The 18,846-nt window shown below is 37.4% G+C and overlaps 2 protein-coding genes across 35 annotated transcripts in view; one reads left to right on the plus strand and one right to left on the minus strand.

Moving 5' to 3' along the window:
• TRMT1L (tRNA methyltransferase 1 like) overlaps nt 1-17,387 on the minus strand; it is a 38,648-nt gene extending 21,261 nt beyond the window's left edge. The window contains 7 exon segments of the mRNA NM_001260768.1: nt 3,065-3,144; nt 3,616-3,739; nt 5,152-5,281; nt 6,915-6,979; nt 10,732-10,845; nt 12,162-12,272; nt 16,934-17,387. Coding sequence (NP_001247697.1) covers nt 3,065-3,144; nt 3,616-3,739; nt 5,152-5,281; nt 6,915-6,979; nt 10,732-10,845; nt 12,162-12,272; nt 16,934-17,174 — 865 coding nt within the window. The 5' untranslated portion in view covers nt 17,175-17,387.
• A 152-nt stretch (nt 17,388-17,539) lies between these two features.
• The window catches only part of SWT1 (SWT1 RNA endoribonuclease homolog), a 127,361-nt gene continuing 126,054 nt past the window's right edge, over nt 17,540-18,846 (plus strand). For 17 of the 34 annotated variants that reach the window (XR_013417109.1, XR_013417111.1, XR_013417106.1 and 14 more), the window contains exon 1: nt 17,915-18,080. The gene's annotated coding sequence lies outside the window, so the exon portion shown is untranslated. Of the gene's footprint in view, nt 18,081-18,846 lie in introns of all 34 variants that reach the window. The other 17 variants (XR_013417120.1, XR_013417116.1, XR_013417115.1 and 14 more) reach the window with 6 other exon arrangements.

Raw genomic sequence — 18,846 nt, forward strand, 5'->3', positions numbered from 1 at the left:
ATTATTTCAAAATTTAATGTTTTCAGGAATCTTATTCTTTCTTACTACAAAGCTTCTCAAGAAAGGTTATAACTAAAAATATGTCTAACAGATTTTCACTAATACTTCTTATAAACCTTTTTTATGATCCTTGTATAATAAAATTTCTATGTATGTTTTTTTATTTTGTTGAATAGTGAAAAATGTTTTCTTTTTTGCTTTTTCTCTGACCATGGAATACTTTATACAAATGGGATTACTCTGCTTGAAGGGAGGATGGGAAGTTGGAATTCCTTCTGCTGAAGTTTACCATCATGGACCAAAATATGAAAAACTTTTCTAGACTAACACTTTTCAAACACTGCATAACACTGGTGTGAATTAAAAAAAAAAAAAAAAAAAATTGTGGCCGGGTGTGATGGCTCACACATGTAATCTCTGCACTTTGGGAGGCTGAGGCGGGTGGATCACTTGAGTCCAGGAGTTTGAGACCAGTGTGGGCAACATAGCAAAACCGTATCTCTACAGAAAAATACAAAAATTAGCTGGGCATGGTGGTGCACGCTTGTGGTCCCAGCTACTTTCTGGAGGCTGAGGTGGGAGGATCACCCAAGCCTAGGAGGTCCAGACTGCAGTGAGCCGACATGGTGCCAAGATCCTATCTCAAAGCTGAGACCGTATCTCAAAAACAGAACAAAACCAAAAAACCAAATTTGTAAGCAAATGATTAGGAAGAATTTCTAATCATCTAAAAGGAAGACCAAAAGTGCCCCTTTTCACAGTTTTTCCCTATCTACTAAAGTCATAAGGGACATTCATTACAAAATGAGAGATGGCAACATAAGCCCAGCCAACACAGATTAGTAAACCCCTTATGTATTGGAAATACTGACCATCTTCTCCATACACATGTCTCATAAATGGAAAAATACCATGTGTTATGGACTTCATATATATGTATTTTTCATATTTTCACAACACGCTTGTGAGGTAAGTTCTCACATCCTCATTTTAGGAATGGCAAAACATGCACAATGACTGCTCCAGACCTGATCTAAGTTTACAAAGGCACATTAAAAGAAGAGGCTGGAAATATATTCCTTAGATATTAGCTTTAATGACTTCAGATTTACAAAAGAGTAAAGAGCTGGGTGCGGTGGCTCACGCCTGTAATCCCAGCACTTTGGGAGGCCGAGGCAGGTGGATCACCTGAGGTCAGGAGTTTGAGACCAGCTTGGCCAACATGGCGAAGTCCTGTCTCTATTAAAAATACAAAAATCAACCAGGCGTGGTGGTAGGCACCTGTAATCTCAGCTACTTGGGAAACTGAGGCAGGAGAAGTGCTTGAACCCGGGAGGCAGAGGTTGCAGCGAGCCGAGATAGATGGCACCACTGCACTCCAGCCTGGGTGACAGAGCGAAACTCTTGTCTCAAAAGAGTAAAGTAAAAGGATATGGTGAAAAATACTGAGAAATAAATTTGGACAAGCAGGTTAGGATCAGATATGGAAGATATTAAATGTAGTCTGAGAACTTTGGAGTCTAGGCAATAAAGATGAATGACTTTTTTGATTGGTAAGTAACAATGTGGTGCTTCAGAGGAATAGCTGTTTAGCAGTAACAGGCAAGACAAATTGGAAGAGAGAAATGACTGGAAACAAGGGTACTATATAGAGGCTACTGAAATAGGCTTGCTATGAAATCATTAAATTGGTGGATATGGAATGGAAAATGTGAGTTATATTGGAAAAGAAAAATTAGAACAGACCTGGTGGCTGAGTAGATATGAGAAGAGTAACAGGAAAACAAGGAGTAAAAACATGATTCAAATTTCAAATCCAAGTGACTTGGGAAATAATCAGAAAAATCACCTCATCACTTTTACCACATTTATACTGAGACAGTACTAATGCTGATCATCACGGTGGCGGCAGGAGTCTCCTCTTTCAATAGATGAGCAAACTGAGGCACAATTTCCTGTGGTCATACAATTATCAAGTGATAAAGCTGGGATTTGAACTCAGGCAGTCTGGTTCTGCAGTCCATGCTTTTAACCACTACTTTTCCCTGAGGAGAGTTTAGGAAGGAGAGCTAACTAATGCTTTCACTCTTTTGGCACAAACTCCCCAAAAGTGTATTCCTATAATCTTTATGAAGAAAGACTTGGATTGGGTACAGAGCCTTTTTAGAAATTTTCTACTGTTTCTATTTTCTTTTCTCTACTATTAAGTCTTTTGAGAAAAATATTCTCAATGTTTAAAATTTCACTTTATTCTACTGTCTAAAGGCTAGGCAGTGATCATCACAACACAAAAAAGAGACACAACCAGACATCAGGTGCTGCCTGATTGCAGCAAACAAGTATTACTGCAAAACAAAAAACAAACAAACAAAAAAACTGTATTTGAATCTAATCAAATGGCCAATTTACAAAAATACAGGAGATAGAAGAACATGTTATATGAACCACAACAATACAATCAGGAAAAATCGAGACTGCGGGAAACTCTATAGGTCAAAAGACATGTTAACTCAACAAATAATTATCACACACACAGAAAATGATAGAAGGAACCATAGATTTAAAAGAGACTTAGATATATCAAACAATTGAAATACAGTTTTTGTCTGCATTCTGACTTGATTTTTAAAACACATTATGAGATAATTGGGCATATCTAAACAATTTATATTAAAGAATTATTCTTAATTTTTTAAAGTATGATAGTATAGTGGTTTTATTTTTTAAAAACCTTTACCTTTTAGAGATTCAACTGAAATACAGATGAAACGATGTATCTGTTATTTGTTTCAAATTAATAGATATCAAAAGACTATGACATGAGGTATGAGGACAATGATAAAACGACTGAGCATGAACCACTAATTTTTGAAGTAAGCGATGGATACACAGGACTCACTTACTATACTCTTTAATATATATTTAAAATTTTTCACAATAAAAAATTAAAAATTTTGTCTTGGATCTTTAATTTTTTACATCACTGCCCATATACATTTTCTAAGAAAAGATACTGTAAAATCAAATAAATAAAATGTGGTTCCAAAAAAGTGTCCTCACTTACCAGTGGCTCCAAAAGCATCTAGACATTCCAAGGGTTTTCGTTCCTCAGCCAAAGCAGCCAATGTACAGAATATTAGCTGCCTAGAAGGAAATCATAATCTGAAATAACTTAACTTTACCATGCTTCACCATCATAGATTTTATTTCATTTAAGAATAGTGAATTGAAGTTCCTAGTTACTGTACAAACTATTTCAAAAGGAGACCTAAAAACATATTCCTAATTTAATACTATAAGAACTAAAAATGTGAAATTAAACTATGAATCTAGTTGGATTTTATTAATAAGTATTTATTTATTCATAAACAAAACTTGCTCACAAAAGTACCAGCTTGTTCAGTAATTATATAAAGTTAGACCTATTTTATTCTCTAATAAAGACATTGGCTTGATAGAAAAAAAGAAACAATCCTTCTGTGAAAAATGTTAAGATAGATGATTTTTATTCTGCACCTAGTTCTAAATTTTAACATATTAGAACATAAAGGTTAAGAGAAGGTACATTTACAATAATTTGAAACATCCCATAACCCTATTTTCAATTTAGCTTACCGATTTAGTTTCATTTTGGGATTAAAATAGGAATCTGTTTTCTGAGGTATAGAATAGTTGGGACAAACTTGTACATCCGTGTCTGCCTCTTTCAAAATTTCCTTAGGCGGTTTAGCAGTGGAAGCTAAGACAGAAAAAAGAAAAGATTTCCAGGGCAACACAAAATAATTCCAAACAAAAGATTTCCAAGAAAATACAAAATAATTCTAAACATCTAAAACAATATACATTTTGAAAAATAACTTTATATTATTTTGTGTTAATGCAAACGGTTGGGGAGATGTAAAAAAACCAAAACCAAAGAACTGATTTATTCAGCACTCTCTGCAAAAGAGTAACACTCAGTTAAACATCTGATTAATGAAAGTTAATTTACTATCTTGACTGCCCAGCACATCAATACATCTGTATTATGATACCTAAGAACAATCACCCTAGGAAAGCACAAAATCCTAAAACACCTTTGTGTTTCATCAAACACTACATTGTTTGCTACATATATTTTACTATGGTGTAATTGTTAGAAAATGAGTATCTCCATATGGCTGCATTCCATTAGCTAGCAAGGCTTACTAAGAATCACTCTATTTCCTGAACATGGGAGACTTCAGAATATTTTCTCATAATGATTTCAAGTCACAAATTACATTGAAATGGCTATAATGAAAAAATGATTTTACATTTAATATGTTAGAATCGTTTCGCTATAAACTGATGAAATATTGATGTGTTTATATGCGTATATGTTTTAAATATTTAAGAAATGAGATATGTGCTGTGTCAGACAGTTGAGATCCTTTATGTTTGGATTTCTTGATAACATTACAGTCAGAATGTTAACTAAATGGCAACTATGTATTTCTTTCTAAAATGCCAAATAATAGTATCTTTCCCTAGCACTGTGTTACATATCCTTTTTTACCCAGTGAGGAGGTATGTCACATATCTCACAAGATCAGCCTTTCTCAATTTAGGTTCTGTGAGAAAATCAAGCTTTATAGAAATTAATTCAGTGACTATTTTTTTTTTCAGTTCTTAAAGGAATGGTACATAGTGCCATTCTAGACATAGAGAAGTTACTCATTACATATAATACATGCTTTGGGCCATTAGTGCTTAATTTAATTCTTAAGAAGGGATCTCTAAGTAGTAACAAGCTATTAATAATTTCATGTCACTAATAGTCTTTATTTCACTGTATCTTTTTTCCTAGTGTTTTCTAACAATACATACATGACAGTTAAGGGTATAAAAGCTGTCACTGGGAAGACAATTCTATAATCTTTCATTAAAATATCTATAGTCACTTGAGTGTCACTTACTTTTTCTACACCATTTATTAAATATATATGTTGAGAATGTTAAAATGTTTTTGGAGACCTTACAGAAAGAAACCAAAATCTGATGTAATGGACTAGTGAATTAAATCATTTGGTTAAATCAGCATTATTTTATCTGCCTGATGTCTGAAAATAATAACTGGACCATTATTTAAGGATTTACATATTAATATGTTAATGAGATTGCTCAACTTACCTGCAATATAACTAGATTTAGTCTCTCCTTTATTCATATGGCGCCTAACATGTCCTAGCATATCAGTTCTTCTGGTGATTGTTGCTGAACAAATGATACAATGATAATGGGCTCCCATTTTACTGGATATCTATCAAACAGAGTATTTAATTTAAATAAGTTACTAAGACAATGAAATAGAAGTATAAGTTTACAAATTTAAGTATATTAGTGTCTTGGATTTAATGGTATAGAAGATAATTTTAATTTTGCCATGTGACTTTGAAAGGATCTTAACTTCCTTACCTGTATTTATATATACTTTTAAACCTTACTTTACAATAGGCCAGAAATTTAATTTCCTAGCTTTTCCCATTCATTCCAATCAGAAAATAATTGTACTTTCTATAAGTTGCATTTAAAAATGGCATAATATTAGGAGTGGTGTGCTGGTAAATGTTTATTAACTGGCTCTCCAGGAAAATAAAGCCCCGATTTGTAGTATTTGTAGATTTCTGTGGCATAAATACTCTGCCATAGCCAATTTCAAACTACAACTCTCAGAGATTTTAAGCTATCAGTGTAACATCACTGAATGTGAATTTAGGAAGAGATGTGCATTATTATACCATTACAGAGCACTGCCACCCAGCAGACATAATAGATGTAAATAACTGTAAGTGCACAGATAATATTAAAATGCAGCAGAACAATGATAAAGGTAAACATTCGTTATCTTTGTTTTTTAATATAACTCATTCATTTTTAGGCTTATATAACTTAATTTTTAATGGTGGCCATACTAAACCACCAGCTTGAAAGATTTCTGAAAATTTGAGCCAGCTCCAGTACCCCACTGAATGTTAAGAGACATAATTAGAAGCGTACTTTTCTAAGTAAAAAATTTCTCACTTCATAATTTCTCCTTTAGCTGAGAACAAAAAGACTGCTTCAACGGCTCTTTCCTAGTTTTGATGCCTTTTACTCTTAGTGCTGCTAACTCCTTTTTACTTGGGACCTTACAGCAAATAGAAAACCGTCAAGCACATTACCCAAGGTTCTTTATGGTACTGTGATTATCATATTCAAATATGTACTTGGACTAGGTTGATGGACCAGAATCTATTTTGACTACTACTTTCAGAATATTTTCCTTTTTGTCAACACTATGCTGCTTTTAGTGACTCAAAATAAAATTTAATAATGAGAACTCATTACGTGAATATGCATTCAGGATAGTGTCACTAAAAAATTTTATAGTTTGTATTCCCCTTAGATCAAATCTACCCTAAAAATAAAACACACGTATTTTTTTAAAAAGTTACTAAGATTTCAGAAAGTTTCTTGATTCTCTAAGATTGAACTTAAAAGGAAGGATTTGGGGAAGATGAATGAAATCAAAACACACTAAGATATTTACTAAATCACAGAAATTGAAGCTTCCATTCCATGACCAAAATTTTAAGAGAAAAAACTACTCTCTAAATTTTCCATTCCAAAATTAGTAAATGAGTTAATTTTCATTTTGAACACAAAGGAGCAATTTATCTGACTTAAACTAAAAATTATAAAATGAGAACTTCAATATAGCAATTATTTTTTTCATACTATGACAGTTTCATACTATGATAGTTTTCCTATTACGATAATCTGAAAGGACTCAAGACACAGAATTTTAGAGTAAACTACACTGCTGAACATACACATTTTAGTTCCACAGTAAGTAAAAATTACGCTTTCTTTAAAAAGGCCTAAATTTAAAAATAAATCTAATATCGGATCACCTGTTCTCCAATAATGTTTGGTTTCACTGGTCGACAAGGTAAGTGACAGATGCACATCCTGTAACCTAGAATAAAGAACAGCTGGTTATCATATCACTATTCATGAAATATTCAATTATCAAAAATTATAAGCAAGTTTTATTTGATAAGAATTGGAACTAACCTTATATTTGTAATGTCATAATTACTCAAATGAGATTGCTTTAGTTTATATAATTGTTATGCATGAGATACATGTCTATGTATACATATTTACGTATATGTATCTGTATACACAAATACAGAGAGATCCAGGTTTGAATTCTGGTTCCACCATGACTACTTGTTTTATCTTGGATTAGTCGTTTAGTGTCTTTGGGACTCAGCTTTATCCTATTCTCTGCCACCTTGACTTTTTTTTAGGCTTCATCTTTGCCTCATGCTATTGATATATTTGCCATTATACAGACCCTTCTTCATCTATGACATGGTACTATCTTGGTTTTCTTCCCAACCTTCTTCATCTTCTTTACAGGTCCTCTTCCTTCTCTCATGCCCTAAAATGTAGATATTCCACAGGCTTGGGTGGCTAAGGGACTTTTTTCTCATTTCCTTGGCAACTTAAGCTCCTTTCACGATTCCAATTAAAGGAATCCCAAATTATAGCTCTAGTTACTGATTCACTCCTAAGAGCCAGATCCCTATTTCCAATTGCCTATTAAGGATATGTAACTGATTATCTAGTCAGCATCTCAAAACCTACCTGTCAAGACTAAACTGATAATTTATCCCACATCAGGTCTCTTTACTTTTTTAAAATGATAATGCCTTACAGTTGCTCTTAACTCAAAGCCTGTAAGTCATCTCTAACGCCTTTTTTCTTATACCTCAGATCAGATCATTTCTTACTTGTATATGCTGAAGTGCTCCAAGATTTAGTCCTAGATGACTTCTTTTTTCCATCAATATGTACTTTTAGTTACTTATCTGATCTTATGGCTTTAAATATCATCTGCCTTCTGGCAACTCCCAAATGCGTATCTTTTGCCCCACATTCTTCCTGAACTCCAGATTCATATAACCTATGGGCTACCTGACATCTCCACTTAGATGCATCCCATCCTTTAAATTCCACAATTTCTGGTTCTGGCCTTCTTTCCCACACTTGATCCTAATGCACTCTTCTCCAGCTCAGTAAAGGCCAACTCCATTTCTCTACTTGCTCAAGTCCCAAACCCAAGCATTCTTGGCTCGTTCTCTCACACCTCACATCCATTCCTTCAGCAGATCTTGTTGTTTCTACCTTCAATTATTTGTCAACCACTTTGAAACCTGCTCACCGAGACAAAAAACTATCATATCTTCACCATCTACCAGATCAATACCATGTGAAAGAACCCAACAGCCTAATGTACATGAGAGAACCACATCCATAAGTAAGTAAAGAAATACCACAAGAAAATATTTAAGAAAAGAGAAAAACTTGGAGGAGGGAGACCAAACCTAAAGGCTAAACAATGACCTAAGTGAGGCCGGGGGCGGTGGCTCGTGCCTGTAAACCCAGCACTTTGGGGGGCTGGGGTGGGCAGATCACAAGGTCAGGAGTTTGAGACCAGCCTGACCAACATGGTGAAACCCCATCTCTACTAAATATACAAAAATTAGCTGGGTGCGGTGACACATGCCTGTAATCCCAGCTACTCAGGAGGCTGAGGCAGGAGAATCGCTTGAACCCGGGAGGCGGAGGTAGCGGTGAGTCGAGATTGCACCACTGCACTCCAGTCTGGGCAACAGAGCGAGACTCCATCTCAAAAAAACCCCACAAAAAACAAACAAACAAAAAACACAATAATCTAAGTAAAGAATATGAAAGAGATCCTTTTAATTGAAATGAGAGCTTTTTTTTTTCATAAGAAGTCAGTATGGTTTATCATACATTCTTTATTTTCTTTTTTGAGACGGAGTCTCGCTCTGTCGCCCAGGCTGGAGTGCAGTGGCTGGATCTCAGCTCACTGCAAGCCTCGCCTCCTGGGTTTACGCCATTCTCCTGCCTCAGCCTCCCGAGTAGCTGGGACTACAGGCGCCCGCCACCTCACCCGGCTAGTTTTTTGTATTTTTTAGTAAAGACGGGGTTTCACCGCATTAGCCAGGATGGTCTTGATCTCCTGACCTTGTGATCCGCCCGTCTTGGCCTCCCAAAGTGCTGGGATTACAGGCTTGAGCCACCGTGCCCGGCCGGTTTATCATACATTCTTATATAGAATTAAACTTAAAAGACAGGATGGCCCCTAAATTAGTATCTAATTCCCCTTTCCCTAAATAACTAGTGATAATCTTTTTAGCAGTACTACTAACAAAATAGTTCCAGCATAGTTCTGACTTCTTTTCTGGGTGTCTCTTACTAGCTGCTTTATCAAGGCTGGTTGACACTCCAACCATACTTTACAATTTCTGTGCTCACATAATCATGCACAAATATAAACGTATGTTTAAGATTGATACTTAGGTTTCTTTTGAGGGTGGGACTTTTTGTTTTATCCAAATGTAATTATTATAATACCTTCCCTATATATTGCTGTTTTCATTAGTAGTTGACCATGGAAATACTTCTAAGTTACCTGGTATATATCTAATATGCTCATTTCAATGGTTACATAATATTTCATGGTATGTACCCATAATTTATTCAATCATCTCTTTTAATTCTAAGTTTTTGTTACTAATATTGTAATGAATATCCTTCTACATTTATCCGTGCCTGTTGATCCTTTTACTTCTTCATCTTTTTTTTTTTGTTAAGAAACAGTGTCTCACTCTGTTGCCCAGGCTGGAGTACAGTGGCACAATTATGGCACTGCAGACTCAAGCTTCTGGATTCAAGCAACCCTACCACCTGAGCCTCTCTAGCAGTTGCGACTACAGGCACAGGCCACCTCGCCTGGCTAATTTTTTTACTTTTTATAGAGACAGGGTCTTACTGTGTTGCTCAGGCTGGTCTTGAACTTATGGCCTCAAGTGATCTTCCTGCCTCAGCCTCGCAAAGTGCTGAGATTATAGGTATGAGCCACTGTGTCCAACCTCAATTCTTTTACTTCTAAGGCACTCCTAGCAGAGGAACTGAGTGGTGGATGGATATGTGTATTTTTAATTTTAAAAGATGTTGTCAGATCTTTTCCCAAAAATGCTATAATAATTCACATAATTCACTTAGGAAGCCCTTTAACTTGAAAAGTTCTCGTTTTCTGTCCTTTGATTTTATTCTTTTCATGATGAGTCATCTTGTTCAACTTATTCCCTCAAATTGTGTCATTTTTATCATGATATAACTGATATATTTGTTTCTGTTTCCATTTATCTGAAGTAGAAAATGGCTAAGATTTCTGAATTATCTTGTATCCCACCACCATTCTGAATTCTCTTAACTCTAGTAGATTTTTTTAAGCCATCAGCAGAAAAAGAGATATTATCTTGTATTTTCCAATATTCATACAAATTATTTTATTTTCTTTTACTATGTATTATACCTTCCAAAATATGTGTAAAATAAAAGGAAAACTTATTAAAACATTGTTCAAGAAGCAAAATGGACTCCCAGGGCCAGAGTACTCAGTATACAACAGATGCATAATAAATGTTTGCTGAACTAAACTGTGTCATATAGATCTCTACTGCCTATAAAGCTATATGGTGTTTTATTAAATACATTAGAAATGAGGGCATTAAACCCCTCACATTTTAAACTGAAAATATTTGATTATAGTCATGATAAAATGCCAAAACTGGTAATAAATGTTGAATTTCATATATATTACTTCTTTGCCAGCACAAAAATACTAACCTTCAAATTCAACTGAGACTTTCCAGTGTAAATTCTGGAGGTGACGACGAAGCTTATGGCTATTACAAGCTCTGAATTTTTCCTTAGGGCACAATGGACAAGCCTGTCTGTTGCCTTAAAAAGAAAGAAGAATCAGTAAACCACAGAATATTCTAGTTATTAATGCCTGGATTCAGCTACAAAGAGGTTAATGGGGTCTCCCCTGCCTACTTCTTAAAGTCTTTGTTAACTTCAGGGAGAAGTCATTACTCTTGACCCAGGACATAGTTCACAGTAATTGTTGTAGCACATGATCAGTGGTTGTTTTTTCACCCTAAAATTTTCCTCTCTGTGGCTAGCTGATGTGTTTGTTGTTACTGGGAACAAAGACGTTGAAGAAGTGATGAACTGTATGATATCCTTCTGGCCAAATTTTCTGCCACTGAGAGCATCACTCTGTATTTTGGACAGCTGAAAGGACAGCAGTTACACTCCCAAAAGGACAGGAATTGGACAAAGAGCAAAAGTATCTGCTGTGGTATTCCTCTACTAAACTGGCAGCAACAAAAACAGTTAATATGTGGAGTTAGAAAAATGGAAGAAGGAAGTGGAAGGAATAGATGGGATCTGATATAACTGCTGTTCTGAGACTGGGCGCATAGTTACAGTCACCGTATCCATTACTGAATTTACAAGTTCTTCCTTGTTTATTAACATATTCTCAAAAAGATTATGTATCATCAAAATGTCTAATTAGAAATATAATGTATCTCAAAAACTTTGATAGTATAAAGAATTATATTTCAAATTCAGGTTTAAAGCAATAAAATATACAGCTAGAATCAATAACAACACATTTAGTAATTTTTTTCTTTTTTTTCTTATCATACCTCTCAGCTCATATTAATAATTTTTAACCCAACAAATATCTTTCACATATAGTGTAATACAGTGTATGTACAATTTTTATTTTTACACTGCCTACTTCAAAAAAACCAAGCAGTCAGTGATCTTGAGGATGCAAACCAAGCACTGAGGACAGTAGAGCAGAAAGAGAGCAGTGTGGGGCACCGATAACGCGCGACTCTCGCACAAGCCCTAAATTGCCTATCTTGGGACTTCATTTACCTGGCAAAATATAAACCTTTTAAGACACTGTTTTTTGGGACCTCTGTTACTTGTAGCCAAATGCAATTCCTAACTTGCTGAATAGACAGCCCTTAGACATCTGTGAAACTGTAATTGTCTTGAGGAGTTGTAAAATAACTTATTTCCATAGCAACTCTGCACATAAGCAGCTGCCAATTTCCTAAATAAAAAACTGTATTTTACCACTGTTCTAGTTTAGTAAGAATAAACAAGTCTACTCTTATCAAACTTATTTTCATGAATGCAAAGATGATAAATTACTAGAAATTATGAAAAAAAAAAAAACCCAAACATGGAAATACCTGCATCAAGATTATCTGAGTTCAATGAGCTGGTAGAGTCAAAATTTCCTTCAGTTACAAAAGCTAACTTCTCTAGATCAGCAAGCTGCCTTTGAATTGAGATGTGTCTCTCTGGAAAAAAAAAATGAGAAGATTATGCTTTAACAGTTTGTATTCTAGTTCCATTTTTATTGATCACGTCGTATAGAAGTTTATTTCCTGTAACACAGTGTTATGGACCTAGATGGGGAATACTGCCACAACTTGGTTTATAAAATAACAAGTGTGCTTCAGAATGAAAAGTTGGGGGGAAACCCCATTGCATAAATTTAGTTTGAAAATTTTATCTAATTGGTCAAAACAATTCTATGAAAAATGTTTCTCTCCTATGCAAAATACTGAAGAAGGAAATGTAAACCATGTTTTCTATCTTCAAAGAACTTTCAATCAGGTGGGAAAAGGCAATATGTCAACTTCTATCATATGAGATAGGATGAAATGAACACTAGATGTAGTATGATGCAGGCATACAGAAGAAGGAATAATTAATTTTAACAAGTAACTCTGAGAATGTCTTTACTGAAGTGCCACTTGACTGAGACTTCAGGTATGAATAGAATTTCAGTAAGTAGAGATTTGCTAACTGGCCTCATAAACTGAAGTAACCTCATGAGCAAATGCATGTGGTATAAAATATACAACCATGCCACCCCACCCTTGGTTGGAATGTGGTATATTTGGGGCGATGGAGTCAGTAGAAATATGTGCAGCCAAAGATGCAGTACAGACCAAGGAAAGCATAAATTCTATGCAAGTTAGTTTGAACTTTATTCTTCAGGTAATGGTAAGTCTCTGCAGGTTTTTGAGGAAGTGAATTATATAATCTGAAAGAGTTTCAGGAGGTTTTCTCTGCCAGTAACACCAAAGATCAGTAACAGAGAAAATCAGCAATGGGAAGAAACAGAATAAAAGGTTAAAAAAGAAAAAAAAAAAAACCAGTAACAGAACTTGGGATATGAGAAGTAAAGGTGAAGGATAAAATCAAAGATGATTCTAAGATTTTGAGTTTATGTGGTTGAGAATAATGGTACTATTAAGCAAACAAGATAGACGAAACTCTTTTGGCAGAAAGGAAGAGGAAAAGAGAAAGGAAAATGTAGTTTTTGACATAGTGTGTTCGATGTACTACTGGAACAGTATTCCAGTAATAATGTACAATAGGCAGCTGGTGATTTGTTTTTGGAGCTCAGGAGGGATTCTGGAGATATAAATCGTAAGTAACATGTTAGGTGAAACTATGAGAATAAATAAGAAAGCCTAAGAAAAAAAGTGTGAAAAATACGAGAAAAAGCCACGACCCAGTCTTACCCAGTTATGACTGATTTCAAACAACTAGGCTATGTAAAATTAATTTTAAAACATGATTTATATTTTAATTCTAATGCATTTCAGATTTCTCAATCATTACATATTTGTCCCACTAATGCACTTTCAGGTTTCTCAAGCATTACACACTCTTCAAATTAAAATGCTTGTAAATTTGGAAATAACATGCATAAGTCTAAAATATGTTTAACATGTTCTGATTGGAGTGGGTAGGGGATACATTTCTCAATGTTGCTGAACCTGCTACTGATTATTATACATAGATAAAATCTGGTAGTGAGGTATGAGAGATGTAGATATTTATAAGAAAAATTAAGTAGAAGGAATCAGAAAAGTAGATTCAGAAAGAATAAATGGTAAGGGGAGTCAAGATAATGCAGAAGCCAAGGGAGAAGAGTCTATAAACACAAAACGTTCAACAAAGTATCACAAACAGTTGTAGAGATCAAGAAAGCAAGTCTGGTGACCTTTGAAAAAGCAGGTTCAGTGAGGCGTTTCGGAGTAGAAACAGAATTGGAAGGGGAAATAAAATACAGAAAATTAGGTTTTTCTTTTTTAGAGAAGTTTGATGGTATAAAAAAGGAAATGAGTGAGACTGTAACTTGCTTTTTTTAAGTACGGGGAACCTGAATATATGTGCATTCCAAGGGAAAGGAACAATTACAAAGTGAGGACTGAATATATATTAAGATTAGGAGAAACTGATAGGTAAAGAGCCCAAGGAGACAGGAGATGGTGGGATAAACCACAGGGCCCTCTAACATTATGTTATTAGGTTATACAATTTAAAACCTTGAGACTTTAAAATTCAATTCTTGATATTAGCATCTTCTTGCCTACTTCTCTCTGAGCTTCACTATCAGTTCGTTTACCCATTTGTATAATTTGTGTCCTTGTTCACTTTCCCCACAAATAAGCAACAGGAAGACAAGGCCTATTCCTTGCTCATCTTTCTGATGGCCAAGTGCCCAATGCACTAACTTGCAGATAGGCGGCACTAAAGTTTGTTAAACAAGAAGTTAAAAAAATCGTTAGACTTTTTGGATGCAGTAGCACACTGTGTCAATAATTTTGGAATCCAATTCAGCACTATCAGACATTCCTGCTCAAATTTATTAAAAGGTAATTTTTTATATGATTATTATTTAGAGATGGTGTCTTGCTCTGTCACCCAGCCTCCATGGAATGTAGTAGCTCAATCATAGCTCACTGCAGCCTCAAACTCCTGGGCTCAAGCAATACTCCTGCCTCAGCCTCCTGAGAATCTAGGGGTATAGGCTTGTGCCTGGTTATTCACTTTATTTTTAAAGGAGCAACAAACAATATTGGTTAATTTTTTATATTAGATACTGGTCAAATGAGTTATAATGAGATATAATTTCTATAAACAGGTAAAACTTTTTCATCTTTCATAAAAATCTTTTGCTAGGTCAGACAGTAACATTCCAGAAATGAACCCGTGTGTACAAACTAACCTATCTAATTTGTAACCATAAAGGCTTTCGGTTCCAGAGTTCAAAGATCTGTGTATGTGAGACAAGATAAACAGCAATCAATAAAGACGTGCCTATTGAAATTATTCTATTAAATAACACAAAATAAGGGAAAGGAGTTTGGTTAAGTTAGAAAACTAAAAATCCTGTGGTCCACTACTGAAGAAACTCTTGAACATCTAAAAATTCATGATATGCCTATAAACATCTCTGAAATCACCTTCTGGTTTAAGATAATACGTATCAGACAATCTGTATGCAAAATACTCAATCTGCTTTTTGTAACACACTATTAATCCAGAAGTCAACAGGCAAACCTCTTGTTAAATTAGATGTCTCCAACATGCAAGGAGGGTCTTTTACAACTTGTATTACTTTTTCCTCAATTTTCAATTCTATTTCAGATAGGTTATCTTCATCTTACCTAGTTATGACTGATTTCAAAGGACTAATTAGACCAACTAAAAATAATTTTTAAAATGTGATTAATACATGTATTAGTTCAAATGCATTTCAGACTTCTCAATCATTACATATTTGTCCTACTAATGCATTTTCAGTTTCCCATATGGTATGCATTCCTCAAATTACATATTTGTAAATTTTGGAATATACAGATAAGTCTTTACTATGTTTAACGTATTTTTGATGGTGGGGAGGTGGAGAATGCATGCATTTCCTAAAGCTGCTGAACCACTTCTGACTAATATAAACAAATACAACCTGGAAGTGAGGTAGGAGGCTACTTAGGAGAGTAGAACCCCCTCAGCTCCCCATGCCTCCCCCATCCCTACCCACTGTAGTTGAAGAAACAACTGGCTTTATTTTGTACCTACAAGCTCTGATCTTATATGATGAGAAGGGGCTTACCTCAAGCATCCTGGCTTTTCTTTCCTGTGATTAGACATACTCTGAAATCTATAACAATTTGTATGTTGTTTCAACACTGCAAAATAATCCTATCTATATCCAATGTTTTATAAATATTAAACTCAAAACTGGCCTAGAAGTAGGAAAAATAATGAATTAAAGATTATTTTAAATTCCAATTCAGAAAGCACATAAAGGTCAATTTATGACCACAAACTAAATGTTAAAAGAACTTACATTAAGTCTTTCTTAGACCTTACATTTAAAAATTTTAGAAGATCCTTAAGAAAGTGTTACTCATCAATCTTTTAAATTCCTATATGGTCCAATAAACCACCACTTAGAAAACATGCAGGCACATTGAGAAGCACAATAATATGGGCCATTAATTCTCAACAGTCTATTTCTGATGGAATGGAGTACAAAACTCAATTGGTATTTATGTATGGGTGAAAACATCCATAAATTTAGTCGATTCTTTTCTAAACTACTACTCAGCCTCAAAATCTCTTCGGAAGCAAGCTGCCCATAGGGGGGAAAAAACTGAAATGAGAAAAACTCATCTCCTTGTGTACGTCGAAGCAGAAAAGCTAGTTGACAGTAATGGTTTATAAATGTTGGCAGCTAGGATCCACTACCGTAAACAGGTTGCCTCGGTTACTATGTCACATTTCAAAGAACCTAGTTAACCACGGTAGTCTGGACTGTGGGAAACTACCAAATTATGTGTAACTTCCTATTTTTGTACCTTAAAAAGATTCCCTTTTACGAAAAAGCCCTTAACCTCATTATTTCCTTCTATCTGCAGCATTCCTGCCCTCCGCATATCCCTCACCGTGACATCCTCGTGGCTTATGAAGATGCCGTCTCCCACTCTGTACCCTTGTTTTAGCCGCTACACGGGCCTCTCTTCCCTCCCCTCCATTTCCCTAAACCTGCCTTGCCCCATAAAAACCATCCCGGTGAAGAAGGGTCTCCCCTACTTCCCAGCAAGGCGCACTTTCTCTTTTCTGCGGCAGAAAGATCTGGGCCTCCTGCACTTACTGCTTTTAGCCTCCTCAGGGGCAGAGGCTAGGGACGGGGACAGGGCCGGAGCCTGGGCCAGGGCAGGGGCTGGGGCTGGAGCCGAGGCCGGAGTCGGAGCCGAGTCCAGAGCCGAATCCGGGGCCGGAGCTGGGACCCCAGCCGAGTCCCGGGCCGGGGTCGGGACCTGGACCTGGACCTGGGCCACCTCCACCTCCTCCTTCTCCAGGGGCAGCAGCTCCTCCTCCGCCATATTCTCCATAGTTACCGCCTCCGTGCCAGGCCCGCCCGGGGACCCGGAGCGGGGCTCACGGCGGGGTCAGAGAACTGACGTGAGTGCCCACTGGGCTGGATCCAAGGAGTAGGGAAGCAAGTGGGGAGGGCGGGATGCGTGCAACAGACAAAAGATGAAGAACCAGTGACCAAATCCTGTTAGTAGAAAATAGCCACAGGGTGCGACTCCAGATGCCGTCCGCTTCCCTTTCCCCGAGGCGTTACCACGCCACCACAAACTGCGCAGAAGCGTACTGGGGACGGCGTCCAATTGGGTAAGAGGGTTCAGTTTCTACGGTGCGTCTCCTTCCCACCGGCCAACCCCCAGACCGAACAAAGACTACAGCACCCAGGGTACACTGCGCAGCCTGGGGCGGGGCCGACGAGCAAGCCTTGCAGGAAGTAAATGCAAATCTAAGCAAAAGCTGCGGAGCGGTGGGTAGACACGCTGGATCTGGGCGCAGAACTACGTTTCCCAGCGGGCATACAGTTGGTGGGGCGGGGTGTGTCGGGGGGTGGGGGTCCCTCTCCTTTGGCCTGGGGCTTCGGAGTCGCCACCGCAGCCGGCGCTGGTAAGGTAGGAACTGGGGGGGGCGGGGTACGTTGACGTTTTGCTGGGCAGGTTCCCGCTCGTCCCCCGCCCCAAGTATCCTGGCCGGCGGGCGGCCGGCCGGGCTGAGCACTCAGGAGTCACCCGGACCTGGGCGGGGCAACTCTATGGGCGGATCCGAGGACGTCTCAGCTCCGTGGAGGGTGTGGTTCTGGCCCGGCTTGCCTCCGGGGCTGCCCTTTGCCCAGTGTTGGGGTCTGGTCGGTTCGTGCGGAGCCCGCGGGCCGCGGCGGTTTACTAGCAGCTGACGAGCTTGCCCGTCCTTCCAGCTGACTTGGAGTTAGGGTCTGTTTTTCATTTCGCACCCTCATGTACACCGTGACCTGAACGCTCTTTTCCTTTGTTTTTATTTTTGCTTTAGTCTTCCTGTTGCCAATATCAGCAGTTCTGCGGTGTGACCAGTGGATAGAAATTAGTTGTTTTGCTCTATTTTGCTTTGTTTTCAGGCTTTTAGTAACCAGAGCTCTGAGTGGGTAGAGCTTCGGGTCATTTGATTTTGATGCGTCTCAGATCCCCAAAGCATATGCTAGTGAGTCCCCTGTCCCCCATACTTCTCTCTGCTTCACTCTTAGTGCCTACTTGACATTCGAGGCTGTCTCGTTCCTTTCTTCTGTCCCCCCGATAAATCCACTGGGACAGGAAGGAGAAAAACGTGAACTTTCTGGCTCCCCTGCTTGGGTTTGGTCCGAACCTTCTAGGCAGCAGGGCAGGAGAGGGAGCCCAATTTAGTCTCAAGAACAAGACGCGTGCTTGCAGTTAGCTTTTCTTAGTTAATGAAGTTGATAAACGCCAGTCTTCTTGGTCTATTTGTTACCTACTTGTTTCAGAACCCCGGGGAAGAGATAGCATCATTATTTGGCACTTGGAAGCACTAACTGGAAGTTAACTCCTCCCCCTGTAGTTTAAGAAGTATATATAATGGAGGGGTGTGTGTGTGCGTTTAACCTCTCGCCAGTTTAGTGGGAACAGATGATCCCCGTGAAGCTTCTGTGAGTTATAGGCCTAAATCCCTTTTACTGATCTTCCCGCACAGCTTTTATCTAGTATTCCT

Source organism: Macaca mulatta, chromosome 1, assembly GCF_049350105.2.
Source record: "Macaca mulatta isolate MMU2019108-1 chromosome 1, T2T-MMU8v2.0, whole genome shotgun sequence".
Classification (NCBI taxonomy): Eukaryota; Metazoa; Chordata; class Mammalia; order Primates; family Cercopithecidae; genus Macaca; species Macaca mulatta.